This window comes from Clinocottus analis, unplaced genomic scaffold, assembly GCF_023055335.1.
Source record: "Clinocottus analis isolate CAN_PGR_092001 unplaced genomic scaffold, fCliAna1.0.p SCAF_344, whole genome shotgun sequence".
NCBI lineage: Eukaryota > Metazoa > Chordata > Actinopteri > Perciformes > Cottidae > Clinocottus > Clinocottus analis.
The window spans coordinates 1-15750 of record NW_027176092.1 but is presented as its reverse complement, the minus strand read 5'-3'; the positions used below and the strand labels follow the sequence as shown (position 1 = coordinate 15750).

General features: G+C 39.9%; 2 protein-coding genes across 2 annotated transcripts; both read left to right on the top strand.

Annotated features, from left to right (window-relative positions):
* Positions 1-95: 95 nt before the first annotated feature.
* On the top strand, positions 96-4345 carry LOC137799380 (glutamine--fructose-6-phosphate aminotransferase [isomerizing] 2-like; the record flags this gene model as incomplete). Its single annotated transcript, XM_068596176.1, has 4 exons — positions 96-223; positions 930-1097; positions 1214-1375; positions 3051-4345. Coding segments are annotated over 4 exons (503 nt in total), but the record flags the coding sequence as incomplete, so codon positions are not given.
* A 537-nt stretch (positions 4346-4882) lies between these two features.
* On the top strand, positions 4883-15517 carry LOC137799381 (mitogen-activated protein kinase 9; the record flags this gene model as incomplete). The annotated part of the gene is made up of 8 exons (XM_068596177.1): positions 4883-5048; positions 10553-10702; positions 11862-11991; positions 12541-12599; positions 12840-12978; positions 13314-13479; positions 14379-14450; positions 15335-15517. Coding segments are annotated over exons 2-8 (865 nt in total), but the record flags the coding sequence as incomplete, so codon positions are not given.
* Positions 15518-15750: the final 233 nt, after the last annotated feature.

Here is a 15750-nt window from a genome sequence, read left to right as displayed (position 1 = left end):
AAATTGCTGTGTATGTTGGAATAAATGTGCACTCAAATTCCCTGTGTGACCATAATACCTCCACCTCCACACCACTAAGTATTCTTCTCTCTTAGAGCTGATAAAGAAGGTGTTGGCTCTGGATCAGAAGATCAAGATCATCGCCGATGAACTCTATGAACAAAAATCACTTCTGGTCATGGGCCGAGGTTTCCACTACGCCACCTGCCTCGAGGGGGCGCTGGTAAGTTGATAGTACCAGAGTAATCCATCAAAAAACTGCAATTCCCTTCTCTTAAAATAGTATGAAACATGAACACAATGTAGATGCAACAAATGACCTTTTATTGACAGAAAAAACACAGAGTTTAAATGTTGGTAGTGCTGTATGTGTCCTCCATTCACAACCGTAGAATAGAACATTTGTCTTCTTAAGGTCGGATGACACAAATTGCTTCCTTATCAATGTTTTCTACTGAAACCACAAGCTGTCAGTAGCTGTAGCCTCCAATCAAACAGACAAGTTGGGTATGACATTCCTAGAACCCGCTCCATTCTTAGTAAATGTGTTTTTTAAGATTTTGGACATTCATGTTGGTGTAAGATACAAAGACATTTTAGATTGTTTTATAAATCGGACTAAAGATTATTTGAGCACTGAATGTTCTAGTGCTGAAACTGAATGACAGTTATTGGGTTGATGCAATTTGCTGCTTCTATTTAAGTCTTTTTGTTGTGATTTTTAAATGTTGTTTTTAACTTTTTGCTGTCTGTCTGTTATTAGTGTTGTTGTGTGGCGTTTTGTGACTCTTTTACACACTCATCTTGGTCAGGACCTCCTTGTAAATTAGTTTAAAAATCTCAATGGATAATCTCAATAGAAAATGGTGTCATGTTATCATCTAGAATGATGTTCTGAGCTGGTTTCATTTTTTTTCACTCCAATGCAGAAAATCAAGGAGATCACTTACATGCACTCTGAGGGCATCCTGGCCGGGGAGCTGAAGCACGGTCCTCTGGCACTTATAGACAAAGACATGCCGGTGATCATGATCATTATGAGAGACGCCTGCTACACCAAGTGCCAGAATGCTTTGCAACAAGTCACTGCCAGATCGGTAGGTCCTGAAAAACCTCTTTCTACTGTAACAGACCTGCAGGCACGGAGAAACACACCCGGACACTTTCTCGATTGACTGATGTTTTTGCTCGTGACTCACTCTCTCTCCATCAGGGTCGGCCCATCATCCTTTGTTGCGAGGACGACCCTGAGATCAGTCAGATGGCCTACCACACCATCGAGCTGCCGCATACTGTGGACTGTCTGCAGGGAATCCTCAGCGTCATCCCCCTGCAGCTCCTGTCCTTCCACTTGGCCGTCCTGCGAGGATATGACGTAAGTAATCTGACTGTTTTCATCGAGAGTGAGAATTTGTATTTTTGCTTTCACGATTGTTTTGAGTCGTAAAGCATAGCCGTTTTATCATCCAAATGAGGGCGATCTTACAAATATACGGTGATGGTGACGGTCATGAGATATTGAAAAGGTCCGTAGCTATTGTCACATATCAAGTTGTGTTATGAAAATTATAACCATAATAATGTAATTAATATCCGAAACTGATTAGAAATAGGACATTTAAATGCATAATTACTCTAAAACATGGTGTACTTACATATTATGTTTTTGCTATTTAATTTCCTATCAATTTAAAATGGTTGAATATTAGTTTTATTGATAATATGCTAAATCTGAAGTTCAGATACAGGCAATGTTCTCAACGTTTATGTTTTTAATTGACAATGACTATGATTATCAAACTAACATGTCACTGTAAATGTACTTTGCATGCAGCACAAAATTCTAGGAGGCTATTTATTGCTTGCAGTTAGTTAATTATTAAAACACTGTACAGTGGTTGCACAGATCAGTTTACAAAGCTCCACTTGCTGAAGCTGCATTTGGAAATATACATTTTCGCTGAAGAAAGCTTTAATGCATCATAATACAACTCAATGCAACTGTTGTACGTAAGCTGTTAGTTCTGTTATTTATCCAAGCAGGACTTTGCTACCCATCGGCTGCTAACAGCAAACGTAACTAAGTCTTCTCCTGCATATTTTAACAGATTGGTTTTTCACAGTGTAGCATTATGTAGCACAAGCGACCATATTTGGACGGTGGATGAGTGACGTAGAGACATCGTAAACGGCTTTGATGATAAAAGTGTTCTCCGCTTTGTGGTCTTTTTTACTCTAAACAGAGCGCTAGTTTACAAAATGAACATCCTCATGTATAAAAGAAGACATAACTAGTGACTGAGACCATAAACTCCCGTTTACATGTTTATGTTTACTGAGTTAATAATCAAGTGAGAAGCAGGGGCATATTCTCATAGAATTCTATTCAATCAGACTCCTTTTGCAACCAGAGGAGTCGCCCCCTGCTGGCCGCTAGCAAGAATGCATGTTTTAGGACCCATCCACATTGGCTTCACTCTTCAGAACTGGAGGCTGACTCCAGCCTCCTAAAAAGGCGGGGCAGTCGTGAAACCCATGTGACACAGATACAGAAAACTGACTCTCAGTGGAGTGTCTGTTCTGGGGACTGCTCTCATTCTAATGTGTCACATGGAGCATAGGGCAGTGTGTGTGCATGTGAAGCCTACAGGCAAGTGTTCACAGCCCCCTGGTTGGTTAAATTGTGTAGTATTAACAATGATTGAAATGTAATGTTGTTTTTTATGAAATATTCGTGAAACCTTTCTGAACGCAAGATTAATGTTAATCCACATTGAGAAAAGAGATGAAAGGAAGATTATGTCCTTGAATAGTTTACACAGTTATGACATGTGTAATCAGTGATTTTTCTTATCTTAAGGACAGGAACTGGTCAGTGACTCAGAATTGTATGTGTTTTTGACATTGTTATCCACGTTTTTATAGCTTACTAATGTGTGTTTGTTAAAGCCTCAAAAACAAGTGTATGTTTTGTAGATAACATACAGCAAATGCACTTTATTTGTCACAGCTCTAAGTTATTTGTTCCAACAAACTTTCTTTTTTTGCAGGTTGACTTTCCCAGAAACTTGGCCAAATCTGTGACTGTGGAATAAGTAAGCAAAACACATCAGAGGAGATAGGAGGCTCATAGATTTACAGTCCAATTGTGCAATTTGTTCAGTACTTGTGTGTGTGTGTGTGTGTGTGTGTGTGTGTGTGTGTGTGCGCGCGCGTGTGTGTGTGTGGCAAAATTAGGGTGAAGTTGGGCACTTTGTATGTATGTATGTGTATGTTTGTAAGGATGAGAGTGTGATTAAGAGAAACACATTAAATAAAGCGATATACTGTACAATGATTTAACAAAAAAAAGAAGAGAAATGTGAAGTCCAAATCTGACCAATAAATACACTGCTGAGGACGTGCCATTGAGGCTTTTTCGGAAAAATCAATGAAACGATATCCTCACCTCCAAAGCGACCAACACGCTGTGCCTTTTTTTGTGCCTTTTTCTTATCTCACGATGAGCCAAGAAAACACGCACTAGAGACTTAGCAGAAAGGCATTGATATGGTGTATTGAAGTGTTTACAGTTGTGCAATATGGGGACCAAATGTGCATTATGCATGCACACAATCATGAGTAAGGTGATATATTCTCTTTCTGTTTTTTTTTACTTTCGTATGTCCACTGGGGGCAGCTTACCTCTTTGAATAATGGGAAATGTAGGAATTAAACTCTTTTATTTGAGAGAGTTCTCTAAATTATGATTATATATATATATATATATATATATATATATATATATATATATATATATATATATATATATATATATATATATATATATATTTTGCTGCACATTTATGCCATGCTTGGTGAGCCATTACCCCACAACTTCAATATGTTTAGCAGTTACCAGAGATAAATTCTTTGATCTGACTTTCACATTATTACTTGATTCTTTTGGTATGTTTGTAGTCCATTTTTACTGTTATTTCATTTTATTTTAAATATATTGTATTGCTGTTCTGTTTAACAGAAATGCAGTTTCCAAAGACAGTCCATGTTAAATCATGAACCTTTTTTCCCTGACTTTCCTTATACTTATTCTTGTCAAAGGTTGGAGATTTTCCTTTCTACATGATAATAATCATACATATTTAAAGAGCACTTGTGCAGCAAAAGCATAATGTACCGTGATTTTGAATAACACTTGTTTTTTATTGGTTTTTAATAATAATATTCTGTATTTATCAGATTTTAATGTTATAAGGGCTTAGAAGGGTGTGATTCATATCTTTAACTGTGTCTGTATTTTATACTGTGTTTTATAGACATAAGACACTATCAATCAATAAATAGATAAAGGCATGTTATTCAAAGTGTGCTGTTGTTATTCCTCTTTTCTCCTTACCTGTGTCTTCTGTAAGTATTGTGAAGTGTTGATGCCATATTAGTGAGACAGACATGAAAGCTGCAGGTATAGTTATTATTCAGGTACACTTAAATTCTTCTGACATCTAAAATTACTTTGAAGAATCAGATTGTTCAGCTTATTTTACATCTTACAAGTATATAATTTATGAGGCATATAATGATACAAATGGTTAGCTAATTAATGTGTAATATGTTAATAACCCAACATTGAGCTGTATGCTACTTCTACTTTTGTATTACTTATACTTACTCCAGAAAATGATACATATTCGTCCATGGATTTGTGACGTATACCAATATTTGATTCAAGAATAACATCCAGAGAATCCAGAAAAGTTTTTCCACAATGTTTTTGTGGAGGAGAAAAAAAAAAAGTTTGCGCCCACGTAAACTATGCGTGATGACGTCACCCGCATGCTCGCGCTGTGCTTGTTGTGGCGTTCCCTTCCTCCGCATTCGTCCCTCCGTGCCGCCGCTGGAGTTAGCAGGGAGCAGGAGGAAGATCTATCTGTCGTGACAACCCGTTCTCCGAAACTTTTACAAGTCCACGTCGTGCCTGAAAGACTGAGCGAGCATTGTGTCTGTGTTTTCGATGCATGGGAGTGCCCTGGGAGCGGCGAAGGGAGAAGGTAGGTCTCGCCGCCGCCGCCACCTCTTCTGCCGTCCGTTAGTCCGTCAGAGCTCTCCGTTCAGCCCCGGCCCGACTACCGCAGTGCTTCCGACACAAGTGAAGAAGACGAGCAGCCGAGGCCTCGGGAACTTTGTAACCGACCGGACGCGACGTGAATTTAACCGGCGTTTATGTGCGTGTGACTTAGTTGGTGTGAACGTATTGTTACACCACCAACTTGCCAGCGGTGCTGCGGAGCGGTGTGTCATACACGGGTGACTTCATACCTTGTGTGTGTGTGTGTGTGTGTGTGTGTGTGTGTGTGTGTGTGTGTGTGTGTGTGTGTGTGTGTGTGTGTGTGTGTGTACGTGTGTACGTGTGTGTGCGTGTGCGCGTATGTGTGTATGTTTCAAAGTAGGCGTGCTGCGTGTGGGAATTTAGGAAATTCTCAATTTTAGGCTGTATTATAACATAAGGCTGCCAATGATCTTACCCATATACCTATGCAGATGTCACTAACGTCCACGTTACTTTGAGCCAAATGAATGACATGTCTGTAGGCCAAGTGCACTCACGGTGTAGACACCACAGTTGCCACGAAAACGGGTATAGATGTGATGAAAGCTAATGCTAGTTAGTGCTATATTTTATTTGGCACGGCTTGTCAGAGGCAAGTTTCAGCGTGTCAACATATCAGGCACCACGTGTACATGGAATTAATCTGTCATGTCTCAAATTTGTTCAAGCAATGATTGTTATACAGCCCTGGGCTACATATAGTACAGTGATATCGTAATACATATACACACAGTGAGATTGTAGTACATACACACACAGCACAATCCACCTGTAAAAGGAAAATAAGATTGTTTTTATGAAACAACACACACACACACACACACACACACACACACACACACACACACACACACACACACACACACCACCTCTCCATTAACACATATTAAGCATAATTTATCCTCTTCAAGATACTGGTGTCACACTCTCAGCCGACATCTTTAGTGCATCAGCAGGCTGGATGAAGTCGCCCCTGTGTGTTTTGTAACTCTGCCACATCAGGATGAGACGCAGAGTCTTTGGGCCATGATCTGATATCATAGCCAGCTCACTGACTCTCATCCAAAGCTCCCAACTGAGAGCCAAGGCCACGTCAGACCCAAGGGCTGCACTGGACTGACAGTCATGACTAACTGGACAGTAGTCATGATGAGCTTGGGTAGAGGATGGTGAAGGTCATTTCTCTTATTATTAACTCATTGATAACAGCAGTGTTGAAATAAACAAAGCCACATGTGTTTTTTAGTTATGGATTTTAAGGGAGAAGGAAAAGAGAACATTATATTTGCCTGCAAGTTTTTCATTCATATTCATATGCATTGTCATGCAACGATTAGGACTAGGTTATATGGATAAAATCAAATTACGATATTTTTGACCAAATACCTCAATACTGATGTAATTAGAGCAGAAAATTGATGCATTCAATAAATACTGACACAATAAGATGTTTTTAAAATAAATAATCATCAGTAATGTGTACATTTTGACAAAATAGGTAAAGAGAATAATAGAACGGCTAGAACAGTTTGCTAAGTTCAGAACATGACATCACTGTACTGCAATGCAGCCTTTAAAACCAGGAAAAGACAAGGCTTATGGGATATTATGATATCCAATAACACTATGTCTAGTCTCATATCACAATGTTGGCATAATATATGAGGCATTCTGACCCTTTAACTTTACAATAAGATTGCTACGGGCTCCATTGTTATGGGAGTTATCTGACTTTTTCTGTATTTTTGGTTGATGGTATTTTGAAGGAAAAAAAGGCCAGTCCTTAATTGTAGAGTTAGTAGTTTGATCCACGGCTCCCTGTTCATGTGATAAGGTGTCCCTGAGCAAACCACTAACACTCAAATGGCTCCAGATTTGTGTATGGGGGAACGTAATCCACTTTAGACAAAAGCACTTTCCAAGTTAATTGAGTTTATGTCGGTCTCTACAAATACAATGACTCTACAAATAAATCAATCAGATAAATCATATTTGGTCAATGCTGGTTCAAAAGAGAAAACAACCAGCTATATTATTCCGACATAGAAAACAATATACTGACCGACTGTCTTTGCAGTGAAAGATCTCTGGCATGCGGCCTTAAATGGTTAAAGCAGAGATTGGTTACTTGGAGCATTTTCTGAAGAAACATCTATGATCAGTTTGTACCTTTATAATAGCTATTTGTTTAGACCAACATTGCTACTGTATGTAATTTGTGTTAGTTCCTTATCTTCTACTGTGTTCACTAAAGTCATTCATTCGTATGACTAGGTGCTATTATTTGGTACAGTAAGAGCCCTAAGTGTTTACAATCCTCTGGTTGGTTAAATTATGTAGCATTTAAAATGTCTGAAACTAAATAGAAATTAGGCCGACAAGCTGTATCATGAGTGACACTGTCATTATCACTGAGGTCATGCAACGTGAGTGTACTGCTATGATTAATGCTATGATCACATCTTTGCTAAATATATCAGGGACGTACCAAGTAGTTAATCTTGTTTATACTTTCTTAGTTCAAATTAGTAAGCCTATTAGTCTTTGAAGTGTCCCACTTGGTGCTTACCTGCAATGGCCTAGATTTCCCTCGGTGACATTAAATTTAATTTAAACTAATCGAACCCCTTTAAATTTGAACGAGTTCACCATTGACAATGCTGGCCGGAACAGTAGCAGGTGTCTGCTGGTGTCTGACTGGCTTTTTGAGCATACATGCAATTGCCACCCCCCTTTCGGTTATACCCGGTCATAGTCCATATATATGCGCTGAGTCAACTGTACATTCAGCCTGTAGTCGTGCCTAGCTTGGCAGTAAGTAAAGGATTGCACATACGCTGTGCTTGCAGCAGCTGAAATTGGTTATGGTTATGAACCACAGCGACATTCAAGGTGTTCTATCGCTTGATGTGTAAATCAGTGCATCAGACTTTGAGGTAAAAAGATACTGGGGAAAAATATCAATTGCCACTTTTAGCCAATGCAGCCTCCAAGCTAAAATAGAGCCTGTATTTTTCTCAGAGGGAAAGGTGTTGCAAGATATTTGTTGCACATGGTGTTCAAGTGCTGGCCTAGAATCCATGCTGCCTTCAAGTCAAGGGACATTTTATGTTCCCAGCCAAGACATAAAGCATGGTGATTCTGCTGCACCTGCATTTAAACAATTATGTAATTAATTGGGAAAAGCTCTTTCTGGATGATCAAAATATTAATTACAATATGTGTTAATACCAGTCCTTTTGCTGTAGTTTTTAGGAGGCGATGGCAGGAACCCAGGAAAGGGCAGAGGAGTGAGGGAATGAATGACAAAGCAAAGGAAAATGGATAGACTGAGAGAAGCACGAAGAAAGTAAAGGTCTCTGCATCCCTCCCCTTGGGTGTAGTGAGAGAGCCAGCTGGATGTGCGTGTGTGAGAAGGAGGAGAAGCCAGGAAGGCAGAGGAAGATAGTAGATAGAGATGAGAAGCATTCATTTTTCATCTGAGTAAAGGTGCGGTTGCGGTCCTCCAGAGATTTAAGCTGTATTTCTTTCATTGTTTACAAAACTGTTTAACTAGATCAATATTTAAAAATTAACACCGATGGTGACAGACTTTTTACTGTGCCTTGATTAACATGGGGATCAATATAATAATATTCAGCAAATAATAGTAATAAGAAAGCATATTTACTATTAAATTACTTAAAGGTACTATACCACATATTAATTAATTCATTTTATGTTTGTTTTATGCTTAGATTTAAAAAAAAAAAAAAAGGCAACATATGTGCTTTTTTGTTAATTCATAGTAGTGTGGCCATAGACTGTATAGCGACTCGTCAATCACAAGGTAGCCCGCCCTAAAGCATACTTTGTTTTATGGTCTATTTTACTCTAAATGATACGATAATTTACTAAATTAACATCATGCTGTAGACTGAGACAATGTACTCATATTTTATACATGTTAACATGTTTATGTTACTGAGGTAATAAATCAAGTGAGAAGTAGGGTAATTTTCTCCTTGACTTCCATACAATCAGACTTATTTTTGCCAGAGGAGTCGCCCCCTGCAGGCAAATACAGAGAATGCACATTCTAAGACATCTGCATTGGCTTCAGTCGGCGGAACCGGAGGTTGCTGCCTCAGTGTGACCATAATGTTCCCTCTTTAAGCTACTGACTTCAAACTAAAGGCAGTAACCGTCGGGTCAGCTGACAGTTTGTCCACATCTACTTACTAATGTAGATCACTGCTCACTCACTGCAGTTCTTTACGATGCTGTCACAGTGTCAAAGCTGAGACTGAGTACTTCACAGTACACCCAGCTTGAGATGTTTTTTGGCTCCATTCAATCACAACCTCTCCCCTGCCGCTTTTTTCTTTTTCACATTTTGTCTCTCTGACCAGGAATATTGGCGAGTGTCAAACAGACGAGGCTAAAATATCATACTCCATTGGCTGTTTTCTGAAGGAGTGACCAACAGCCGTGACTGCTCGCTGTTGCATAGCGAGACAATTGTGTGTCCCCGCCCACACATACACTCACAAACCCTGGCCAAGAATAATACTCCTCATAATACTCCTCCTCCACTTCCTGCCTGAGGAATCCATGCTAACACTGACACGTTTTTATAAACACACAAACATATCAAGTGTTAACATTGGTATCAGTCACCATGTGCTCATCCGGCTGTACACACATGTTGTAAAGCTGAATGTGAATCAAAGAGAAATTAACATGCTTACTCCTGATGGTGTGTGTGTGTGTGTGTGTGTGTGTGTGTGTGTGTGTGTGTGTGTGTGTGTGAGAGTGTGTGAGTGAGTGAGTGTGTGTGTGTGTGTGTGTGTGTGTTTACTGGGCACAATTGTGTCAGCATAAATTTAGATATAGCAGCAAGAGCCTCTGGATCACAAAGCTGTGAGTTGCCTCTGTCCACCACTAAATACACACACACACACACACACACACACACACACACACACACACACACACACACACACACACACACACACACACACACACACACACACACACACACACACACACACCACCAAAACATGTAGAGCCTTAGCTTCAGCTCCAATCCACAGATACCATTGTCAGATGAACATACTGAGAAGAAAGTGGTGATGGATTGGTTGGCTTTAGGACTGGGCTTGAAATGGAGGGAGTGATGCCAGGGACTGACAGATGGAACCATATTAGGCCCAACCATTCACTATGAATCATTTGAGTGATTCAGTGGACTGGAAAACAGGTTTCAAGTTTCTTTGTCAGTGCAAAAACAGCATCACCTTGATGGAGGCTTATTAACGGGCTTCAAATTGTTTACCTTTCTGCACGACCATTTGAAAATAGATGATTTAGTGTACAGCTGTACTGGCTGGAGTGGAGTCACTCGTGCTGTTCGGGTGTTGATCAGTTTTGTTCCCCCTCTCTATGTGTTTTGTTGGCCCCCAGCAGACAGCGCTGGTGGTCCTGACTGTTCAGCAGGATGAGTGAGGCAGAGGGCCAGTTCTACAGCGTTCAGGTGGGAGACTCCACCTTCACTGTTCTCAAGCGCTACCAGCAGCTACGAGCCATCGGCTCAGGCGCCCAGGGCATCGTCTGGTGAGATGCTAAACTTTTATAAGCATTTCAGTGATTCTGTCACCACTTCAGCCCCTTAATTACTAAGGATGGGTTAAAATGCAGAGAAAACATTTACTCACTAATAAGGGATTAATTATTATTATTATTATTAAGTAACATCTGTACTATGACGAGAGAAAATGGCTGCTATACAAAGGGCATGTTATGTCTTTCTGTCTGCCATTAATACCTTAACATTAAGGTTCATTTAATTTCCTCTTCAATAGCTGAAACAGGAGAGAAACCGTCTTATTCCTCACTGTCTGACGATGTGACATATGTAGTTTATTCTTTATTAACTTGTTCTCACACTTCATTGAAGCTATACGATGTTTAACTGTACAAACTATTCCAACACAATATTTTTTAGCTGTGTCATTGCATTAAATGAAAAAAATTCTAGATGTCTTGTGCGTTCATTTTTTCAAATATTGCCAAAGATTCTGACAAAATGTTAGTTTGTAAGTTTCATTGACAGTAGAATTGAAGAGGGTCAATTTGATTTATTTTACTTAGATTTAATTTTTCTTATTGATATAAGGACCCGTTGTTTTTGCACCACTGTTCGGTCTAAATTGTTGTTCCATGACAATACATCAAGAAAACTAATGGCCACATTTCAATGAAATTTGCTGCAAACATTATGGCCCTGATAATTCTTTTTCTGACCTTTTATAAGGTACCACCATGAAGGGACGATTTATATCTGTTCATAAGACATGTCCGTCTTATTGGCGGCATCAGCAACTTCAGGATGATCCCTTTCTATTAACTTTACCTAAGTTCTACCCTAAAGCCACAGTTTTAGAAGTGGATACAAGGCTTCTTGTAAGCTCCTAGCTACACTGCAGTGAAACTAGCTTGTTCTACTGGTGAAGCTGCAAAAAAAAGTGTTCTTTGGGAATTTGATTTTGTTCAATTTTTTACTTTTTGTTGCCCCTTTATATTTGAAGAAAAACACAACTTATTCACTTCCTTTACCTATTTTAGAAATAAAGGACAAGAGACGGGTAACTAGCTTTTTTTCTTGTCTTGTTTATAGCAAGTTAAACAACAGCTGTTCTCTGCAGAATGCCTTTATTGTCTTCCTCGATAACCTTTGTCTGTCTGTTCCCTCCTCTCTGCATTGTGCGACCAGCTCTGCTCTAGATTCAGTCTTTGGTATACCGGTGGCGGTGAAAAAGCTTTGTCGACCCTTCCAGAACCAGACGCATGCTAAGCGGGCCTACAGGGAGCTGGTGCTGCTAAAATGCGTCAATCACAAAAATGTAAGGCTTAATTTTAAAGGTTCACATGTTTTAAAGTCTGTCTTCATGGAAAGCAATAATCGGGTGCACATGTGTTCTTTGAAACAGTAGATACTGGCCATTAAAAGATCCTTTCCTTACAAGTTTCCAATATAACTGTGGGGGGACAAAATGTGTAAAGATATGTGACAAAGTTTATGTGAGGCTTATGTGAGACTTTAGTAGTCTCAATTACACAAGTGGGTATCACCCAAAGTAACAATGTTTTTACTTTGTAGTTTCCACTTTGTATTTCCTCTGGAGAGTTTATATATAATGAGCTTCAATGGAGGCATAGAAACACAAAGCACTGTAACTTTGGAAGATACCCATTGATTTGATTAACTCATCGTAGCCTTATTTAAAGTTTGGAATCTATTTTTGCACGGAACGAGTAGTTATATCCTATTGTAAGCGAGTTCATATGAATGCCCACTTGAGCGCTCTGTCCTTAGTTGGCTAGCTCTCCACAGTGTGGATGTAGATGGGAGAGTAACAGAGTGGACTAACGGCCTGTCTCTCTGCCTGCAGATCATCCGTCTCATCAATGTGTTCACGCCTCAGAAGTCCCTGGAGGAATTCCAGGACCTGTGAGTGGCAGTAGAGTGTTTTTTGGCTCCAACAATCTACTCTGTGTTTCTGTTTGATTCTCATATTTTAGCTGAAACTAGCGGCCCTCTATTTACCAGTCACTCTCTTGTATTGCACTGTGTTGCTTATATATATATATGCTGTTTCTGCTTTAGTTGCTTCTTTGCCTTCGGCACTGTTGTTTTATAAACTCCTTTACGACCTCTTTGCTTAAAGCTCAATCTCATTCTATCCTGTAGGTATCTTGTGATGGAGTTGATGGATGCCAGTCTATGCCAGGTGATCCACATGGACCTGGACCACGAGCGGATGTCCTATCTGCTCTACCAGATCCTCTGTGGCATCAGGCACCTGCACTCTGCTGGCATCATCCACAGGGTAACAGGATGAGGATTAAGTGTGTTTCTACACACAGCCTGCTTTGTTGCACCTGTAACCACACCCATCAATGATGTCACACTGTACTGGCACACCCTGGAGAACACTGCCATATAGCTGCTGCGAGTGGATGGCAGACTTTCAACTGGTGTTAATTTGCTCATTAATTAGCATTTAATCAAGTATCCAGACATATTGTTATTCAAACATATTATATAATAGCTATCCATGCTTTTCTTTCTCCCGCTACCACTTCTATTGACATACTATATACATCATGGGTTAGGTTTTTGTATGTGTATGTTTCTATATTTATAGATTTTCTCTCCCCTCAGGACCTGAAGCCCAGTAACATTGTGGTAAAGTCGGATTGCACTTTAAAGATCTTGGATTTTGGCTTGGCTCGGACAGCCTGCACTAACTTCATGATGACTCCCTACGTGGTGACCAGATACTACCGAGCCCCAGAGGTCATACTGGGCATGAAATATAAGGAGAATGGTAAGAACAGCCGTGCACCAGTCTTGAAGAAACTGTAGTTTTAAAGATATGTCCTTTTTACAATATTTTTTTTAAATCAACAAAGGGACAGTGATAACTTCATATGCCAATGTGTTTTATGTTTTTTACTTTTCTTAACTAGCTCAACTACAAAGTGATACATAAAACATGAAACATCACACAGCGGTAGGATTAGAAACAGGAAGCAGTTGGAAGCCATGCCAGGCTTTTATTTGGTCTGACCTAACAGGACACTGCTCTAACACAAGTAGTTTTTCCCAGAGCGTAACTATCCTGTTAAAGCAGTCACAATGAATAGTGTAGCCTTTCACAGTTTACTTTTATGATGAGACTTGACCTCCAGTGGTTTGTATAATCTGGAGACATAAAAAGAGTACACGGACCATTCAGCTTCAGTGACACTGAGTGATGATAGAAGTTAAAGGCCACACATGCACATTTTAAAGCGAAGCATCAACTCACACCGTGAGAGAGAAAGAGAGAGACAAACTACATACATCCTACTCTTCACACAGTCAAAGTGATGAAGAGAGCAACAGCTGTGTAAACTGATAAGCAGAGCTGCAGAGGCGAGGAGAAAGGCCTGGAAGGCTGCATCTGGTTTCCAAGCCAAAGAGAAAGAAGAAAGCCAGCCTTAAGATAAATATGATGAAAGCATCTGGCCATGGCACAGCTAGAGGATGAACCAAAATAATGCCACCTTGTGTTCTGCATTTCATCGTTTGTCATTTGAATATAAACCATGGAGCATGTTGACTATGTGGCAACATCTGACATTTAACTGTATATTTCTCATTATACTATATGGTTGATGTTATGTGATCAGTTTTGAATATATGTTCTCTGTGTTTATGTTTGCTTGTGTCCTCTGTTTCCAGTGGACATCTGGTCAGTGGGGTGCATCATGGGAGAGATGGTAAAGGGTGGCGTCATCTTCCAGGGCACAGACCGTATCCTTCTCTGCTCTCACCATCTCTGTTGTTGTCCCACTTCTTCCACCTTTTGCCCCAATCAAATCTCCATAAAACATGAAGTATTTAGCCCATTTTGACAATGTTCTTGCATTATTGTTCTTCCAGCACATTTTCACTGTTGAAACATGATCCTATGAATAGGACCATACCAGATGTCTAGCACACGGTTTCCTGACCTCTTCGATGATTATTAATCTGTGGATTTTTTTTCAGATAGCTATAGTCCTTTTAATTGATAGTGGGAATTAAATTGAAGCAATTCATTCATTTGCATTTATATTGGTCGTTTCTCTGTTTCTAATGGGTTTGGTCACCTCTACACTTGCCAGCTCCTTTGAGTGGCACCGTCCATTTACACCGGAGAGGCTGAGAATGGTACAGGCTGCAGTGGATTCTAGGACAGATTGCTTTTCAGCGGGGGAAGTAATAGCTTTTTACTGCAGTTCTAAGTCAAGGGGCCTTTGACTGCTCATATTTTAATTTTTGGGTGTTTTTTAAATGTCTAAACACCGGGTAGATTGTCATGACATTTATTACACACATTAATATTTCCCCCTGGATGACCAAATAACTGCAAAACTAACAACGTTCCCATGAACCTTGGCTCTAGTTTCGTCTTCTGCTAATCGTCAAATGTTAGCAATCAATTGCTAATGTAGGAATTAAGCTCAAAGCACCACTGTGCCTAAGTACAGTTTCACATATCTGCTTGCATGACCGTTGTCTTGTGTGGATATGTATATGTTATTCATAGAGTGTGTATTTCATGTATTTATCTCTTGATCCAATGCCTTGTCTTGCCTGATGCATGTGCATGCCCACAATGCATCTGGGTTATCCATAACAAGCGTGTTGTCCAGACATCGACCAGTGGAATAAGGTGATTGAGGTTCTGGGCACGCCCAGTTTGGAGTTTATGAACCGACTGATGGAGACGGTGAGAAACTATGTGATGAACAAGCCGGAGTATCCTGGTGTCAGCTTTGCCGAGCTTTTCCCCGACTGGGCCTTTCCTTCTGACTCAGAACATGACAAAATAAAGAGTAAGAAATGTGCACACTAAACTACACTTCTTTACCTTCAATGCACATAGCCCCCCACACCCTCCACCCCAGCATATATTATTAAGAGGATTGTTGTTTTAAAGAATCTCTTCGGATGGACACTGCTTTAACACAAAGGTTGTGGTTAAATAAGGGCTTTTCTTGGCAGTATATTGATGTAATGAGACTTTTTTTCCAAATAATTATAGGGACACAGGGTGAAAAGTGGATCC